At 52.4% G+C, this 6,056-nt stretch overlaps 1 protein-coding gene across 2 annotated transcripts; it reads left to right on the top strand.

The window, feature by feature from the left end:
- Positions 1-1,267: 1,267 nt before the first annotated feature.
- Positions 1,268-5,758, top strand: fem1b (fem-1 homolog b). 2 transcript variants are annotated; one of them, XM_088299188.1, is made up of 4 exons: positions 1,268-2,063; positions 2,559-3,528; positions 3,982-4,296; positions 4,918-5,758. In XM_088299188.1, the coding sequence occupies exons 1-4, from the start codon at positions 1,816-1,818 to the stop codon at positions 5,260-5,262; spliced, it is 1,878 nt and encodes a 625-aa protein (XP_088155314.1). In that variant the 5' UTR covers positions 1,268-1,815; the 3' UTR covers positions 5,263-5,758. The 2 variants fall into 2 exon arrangements, with proteins under 2 accessions (XP_088155314.1, XP_088155313.1); XM_088299187.1 differs by having other exon boundaries at positions 1,270-2,063; positions 3,973-4,296.
- Positions 5,759-6,056: the final 298 nt, after the last annotated feature.

The following is a 6,056-nucleotide window of genomic DNA, read 5'->3' as shown; positions in this document are numbered from 1 at the left end:
TATTATTATTATTTTATTTATTTCTTATAGGGGGGCGCCTGTTATGCGTCTGCATATCCCCCAGAAAGTAGGGGGGGGGGGCACCGTCTTGTTCCTCCTGAAGTCGATGACGATCTCCTTTGTTTTTGCAATGTTGAGTTGCAGTCTGTTGTCCTCGCACCAAGCCGTCAGTCTCTGGACCTCCTCTTCCGAGAGCAGACCGACCACCGTCGTGTCGTCAGCAAACTTGACGATGGCGTTGTTACCGTGGGCCGGGCTGCAGCCGTAGGTGTACGCCAGCGTGTTTTTCCTCACCGCCATGAGTGTCTTGCGGTACCGCTCGTGGCGCGCGACCTTGCCGCCGCGGGCGTGGTACCTGGCACAGGCCAACAGCTACCTCAACCCGCTGTTCTACTGCCTGCTGCGCCGCGATTTCCGAACGCGCCTCAAGCAGGAATTCTGGAAGGTGGCGTCGCTCGCCGCGGGCCCTCCGCGCGCTGCCTCATCGTTTTGGCATGCGCCCGCCCGCGGGATTAAGTTCAGGACTGTTCAGTGGCAATAAAAATATTTTACAAAATCGTGTTGGTGTATTTTGGACACCTGTACTGATAAGAGGCACACTAGCCGTAGTTGAAAACCCTAATTCCAAATCCTAATCTTAGTTTTGGACCCCACTTCAAGCTCTATACTCTGGGTTTGAAACCCGATACTTAAAACCCTAACTCTAGTTTAAACCCTAATTTGAATCCCGAACGCGAGTACTGGACTCTACTTTCTAAACCCTAGTTTGAAAGCCTACTTGGAAACCCTAATCCTAGTTTTAAAACAAACGTCTAAATCCTAACCGTAGTTTAAAACCCGACTTTGAAACCCTAACTCGAAACCATCACCCAAGTTTTAAACCCTAAACCAGTTTTAATTTCTTATTTAAAATGTAAGCATGAATGTGAAACCCTAACCCTACTTTGTTAACAATAACCTGCTAGAGCGTTCACATTTGAAAAGGATACAACACTGGAGACTGAAAGTTGTGTTCACGGGCATCCCTTTTCTGTCCCTTTCTTTTGAATGAAACTGCAACTGACAAAAAGAAAAACGTTTTTACAAATATACTCATTCTCAAACTAGGCACATTGCAATAAGGTTGTTCGAATACCAATCCAATAAATGTTCTTTTTGCTTCACAGTCCAACGTGCACCCTGTCTGCTCCAACATGCATCCGCAGCATGTCGATTAGATTATGCAATCCTTTCAAAATACTTGCAAATATTCAAGAATGATCATTGCCATGTATCCGGAAGTCATTCACCGTAAAAGTATCACGTGTGGAACGCGCGGAACTTTGTACTGCGATGACGTTTCAAGTCGGACTTATTTTCACGGCTGACTTGACTTCCGGCCAAAGTCAAAGTGCTTCTTTGGCTTGCTCTTAACGACATTTGACACCTTTTAAACTTTTTAGTATCACACAAGAACTAAAGTGTGTGCCGCACCAGACGACGAGGATGGAGTGGCTGCTCTTATTTGCCTTTTAAAAGTCCTATTTGTGCATTTTAGCGGCTCCCACCGTTGCAAGCTAACATCTGGGCTAATCCGAAACCGTCGGACGAGCGGGGCGACGAGCTCTCCTGGCCGGCCACTTTTTCCTCGCTCGGACGCTCACCGCCACGGAGACGCCCGGCAGCTTTTCATGTGCGCGCGGGAGTTCGCTCGGACTTTTTGATGGGAGGCGGCTGGCCGCCGCCGGTTGGACGTCGCGGGCATCACTTGCGAGCGAGGCGGGGGCGGAAGCGGCCGCGGCGGCGGCGGCGGCTGCAGCGACGTTCCGGGCCCGCATGGAGTCTCTGGCCGGCTACGTGCACAAAGCGGCCGGCGAGGGTCGCGTCCTGACGCTGGCCGCGCTGCTGCTCAACCACAGCGAGGCCGAGACGCGCTTCCTGCTGGCCTTCGTCAGTCAGCAGGCGGGCCAGAGGTCCACGCCGCTCATCATCGCCGCCCGCAACGGACACGACAAGGTGGTCCGCCTGCTGCTCGACCACTATCGCGTGGACACCGAGCAGACCGGCACCACGCGCTTCGACGGGTACGTTATGGACGTCACGGCCGCCAGCTGTTCAAGTTGTCCCGCTGGTTTGAGCCTTACCCAACTGCCACCCAATCGCAGGACACACATTGACAAACAGCAGAATCCGGACAATGTCAGTGCAGATATGGAAAGTGAAAATGGTCACTGGACGATGTCAGGGCAAAGATGATGATAAACAAACAAATAAGCTGCAAACACCCTATCGTGTTCTGCCCTGCTTAAACATCGATTCAAAAAGACAACTTGACTGGTGACACGATCAGCAGTTATTAAAATCTTGACTTTGTAAAACCACGGTAAAAGGCCCGTGCCTAATTGTGTGTTTAATTCGGGGCCAATCCAGACCAGTAATGGATTGGTCAGCATCAGAGAGCAATCAGTTATCGTTGACTACAAAAGCTTCGTATAAATTCTGATGTTTGGTATCTGCTCCTTTCTTTGCTTTTGTCTGACGAAATCCGCTTGACCTGTGTCCACTTTGCGCTCCCCCAGCTACGTGATCGACGGGGCAACGGCGCTGTGGTGCGCGGCGGGCGCGGGCCACTTTGAGGTGGTGCGCCTGCTGGTGGCTCACGGCGCAAACGTCAACCACACCACCGTCACCAACTCCACGCCGCTGCGAGCAGCGTGCTTCGATGGGCGGCTGGACATCGTGCGCTTCCTGGTGGAGCACGCCGCCGACGTGGCCATCACCAACAAGTACAACAACACCTGCCTGATGATCGCCGCCTACAAGGGCCACGGCGACGTGGTGCGCTTCCTGCTGGAGCGCGGCGCTGACCCCGATTCCAGGGCGCACTGTGGCGCCACCGCCTTGCACTTCGCCGCTGACGCCGGCCACCTGGGTGTGGTGGCGGAGCTGGTGCGGCGGCGTGCCGTCATGGCGGCCAACGGGCATGGCATGACGCCGCTGAAGGTGGCGGCGGAGAGTTGCAAGGAGGACGTGGTGGAGCTGCTGTTAGCGCACGCCAACTGTGAGCCGGCGCGCCGCGTCGAGGCGCTGGAGTTGCTGGGCGCCTCCTTCGCCAACGACCGCGAGAACTATGACATCGGCAAAACGTTCCACTACCTCCGCGCCGCCATGGACGAGCGCCGCCGCCATGCCGACGTTGTGCCGGCCAAGCAACCGCTGCCGCCCGTCGAGGCGTATGGCGGCCGGCCCGAGTGCCGCACGCTGGCCGAGCTGGAGGCCATCCGGGCCGACCGTGACGCACTGCACATGGAGGGCCTGATGATCCGCGAGCGCATCCTGGGCCCCGACAGCGCCGACGTGGCGCACCCCATCATCTACCGCGGCGCCGTCTACGCCGACAACATGGAGTTCGGGCGCTGCATCAAGCTGTGGCTACACGCGCTGCGCCTGCGCCAGCGTGGCCACCGCAACACGCACAAGGACCTGCTGCGCTTCGCCCAAGTTTTCTCGCAAATGCTGCACCTGAAGGAGCGACTAGCTGCCGACGCGGTTTGTCCTCAAAAACATTTGCGCAGTTCAGCATTTGTCACCAAATCAAGACACATTCATTCCCAATCAGACGTTCAGCGTCGTTCCCTTTCCAAATTCAAAATGTTCACTTCACCTTGGCAACCACTTTGACATTCCAAAAAAAACAATTACAATATAATTCCCATATTGGGGCGCAGTCTACATTAGCTTCATTCAAACTTGAAACTGTTCAGCTCATGCCACATCACTTCATATCGTTCCGGATGATTTCATTCCAAGTTATTGCTGATTATCCCACCGAAATGAGCTGTTTGACTCCCCCCCCCCCACCCCCACCCACACATTTCTCCACCACAGTTCTAATCCACCTTGCCTGAATTGCTACTCGTCACACAATTCACGTTCTGCCTTTTGTCGGCTCTTGTCATTTTGTCATGCCTCTTTGGAACGTGTCGTTTGGAGGTGGAGCAGGTCCTGGGCTGCAGCGCGCTGGAGATCGGTCGCAGCATGGCACGTGCGCAGTCGGCACCCGAGGGTGAGCTGGCTCAGGCGGCCGACAACTACGAGTCCAATGTCTTCACCTTCCTCTACCTGGCCTGCATCGCCACCAAAACGCTGTGCGGTGACGAGCAGCAACGCGCCCGCATCAACAAGCACGTGTACGACGTGGTCCGCCTGGACCCGCGGGCCCGCGACGGCGCCGCGCTCCTGCACTTGGCCATCAGCTCCAGCACGCCCGTCGACGACTTCCACACTAACGACGTGTGCGGATTCCCCAATGCGCAGGTTAGGATAATGTGCAAATGACATCAACTCATTGAGTGCCGTGGACGTTTGGGCTCGTCAACCGGAACCTTTGCGTTTATCGCCACCGTCGAATATATTGCTCAACACGTATTTCAGTGGGAAAGCCGTGGGAGAGCAACTAGCCCGGCTTGTCGGTCAAAATCAGGTTTCTACGCAACTGTAAAGTATTGCTTTAGAATTGAGATCAACACAACTTCTGAGTCAACGATGAGATTTTTCTTCTGACGTTCAAACAAAAATGCGCATGCACATGCGCAAACTCCACACAGGAAGGCCGGAATCGAACCCGTGACCTTTGCACTCCGAGGCCATCGTGCTAACCGTTCTCCTAAGCCTCTTATTGACCACTGGATATTTAAAGGCAGATGACGGTTATCACTTCGAGTTACATTTCTATGTATGAAATTCGATTCGATATCGAGCGCATAATGGACCCGGCCGATGATTTGTTCTCACCAAACTGAATGAAAATGGTTTTATCAATGTGACCTGGTTCTATCAACATGATCTCTCTATTGGTTCACATTGATCATGTTCTCTCCTTTGGGGCTTAGTGTCTCCAAATCCAACTCATGAGTTGCATATCCCCCCCTGTCTCAGGTGACCAAGCTGCTATTGGACTGCGGCGCCCGCGTGGACGCGGTGGACCACGAGGGGAACACGCCGCTTCACGTGATCGTGCAGTACAACCGTCCCATCAGCGACTTCCTGACGCTGCATGCCATCATCATCAGTCTGGTGGAGGCGGGCGCACACACGGATCGCACCAACAAGCAGAAGAAGACGCCGCTGGACAAGAGCACCACCGGCGTGTCGGAGATCCTCCTCAAGACGCAGATGAAGATGAGCCTCAAGTGCCTGGCGGCGCGTGCCGTGCGTCGCCACCGCATCACCTACCGCAACCAGATACCCGCCAGCCTTGAAGAGTTTGTCGAGTTCCACTGACCTCGTTCCCAGATTCTATTTTTAAAAAAATTAACAATTTCTCCCCCCCACCATATGCTATGCTAGCATGCTAACGTTCGCTCCGCCGCAATCGCTTAAAATGGCGGCGCTACTTTTACATAACGCTGTTTGAAGAGGTGTCACAGTTGGTCGCTATTATCCGTAAAATGTCTACGGAAAATCTCTGTCGTGATGACGAAGTAGGGAATGAATGAAAGGTGCATTCAGAATCCTTCATCATTCCCTGCTGCCGAATCACTTCATCAGCATTTTTGATATAGTGGACGATAAAATTGTCACTCCAATGAGATGAAAAATTCGACGCTACTCGGGCGTCGTGAAGTACGTGATTGAATTCAGCCGGTAGACCTTCCCTAATAAATGTTGGACAAATCAATTACCCGATTATTGCTTTCTCAGGCCACATGGCAATATATTCTGTAATTCTTCATGTATTAAAGTTTTTACTAATATTAGTTGTTATAAGTGCAAAACATCCATTCATTTGATTGTTTTTCCACCCGTCAAAATGCCAAAATTGGAAAGTAACCTCAAAAAATGACATTCTTCTATTTTCTCACTTTGGGCTGAACAATGTGGCACAAATTTCATATGTCGATATTCATGCCAGATGTCGCCATGGATAATAATGATCATGATTAACCAGAAAAAAACAAAACAATAACATGGTGCTACTTTAAAACAAAAAAGTGGATAACATTAGCTCTTAAATCAAGGGTCTCCAACCTTTTTGAAAATGAGCTACTTCTCACTCTGCTGATTCACGCGAAGCG

The sequence above is a fragment of the Idiotropiscis lumnitzeri genome, chromosome 6 (assembly GCF_059441095.1).
Source record: "Idiotropiscis lumnitzeri isolate Australia: NSW breed Sydney's pygmy pipehorse chromosome 6, RoL_Ilum_1.0, whole genome shotgun sequence".
Lineage (NCBI taxonomy): Eukaryota > Metazoa > Chordata > Actinopteri > Syngnathiformes > Syngnathidae > Idiotropiscis > Idiotropiscis lumnitzeri.
This window is presented reverse-complemented; position numbering and strand designations above follow the sequence as displayed.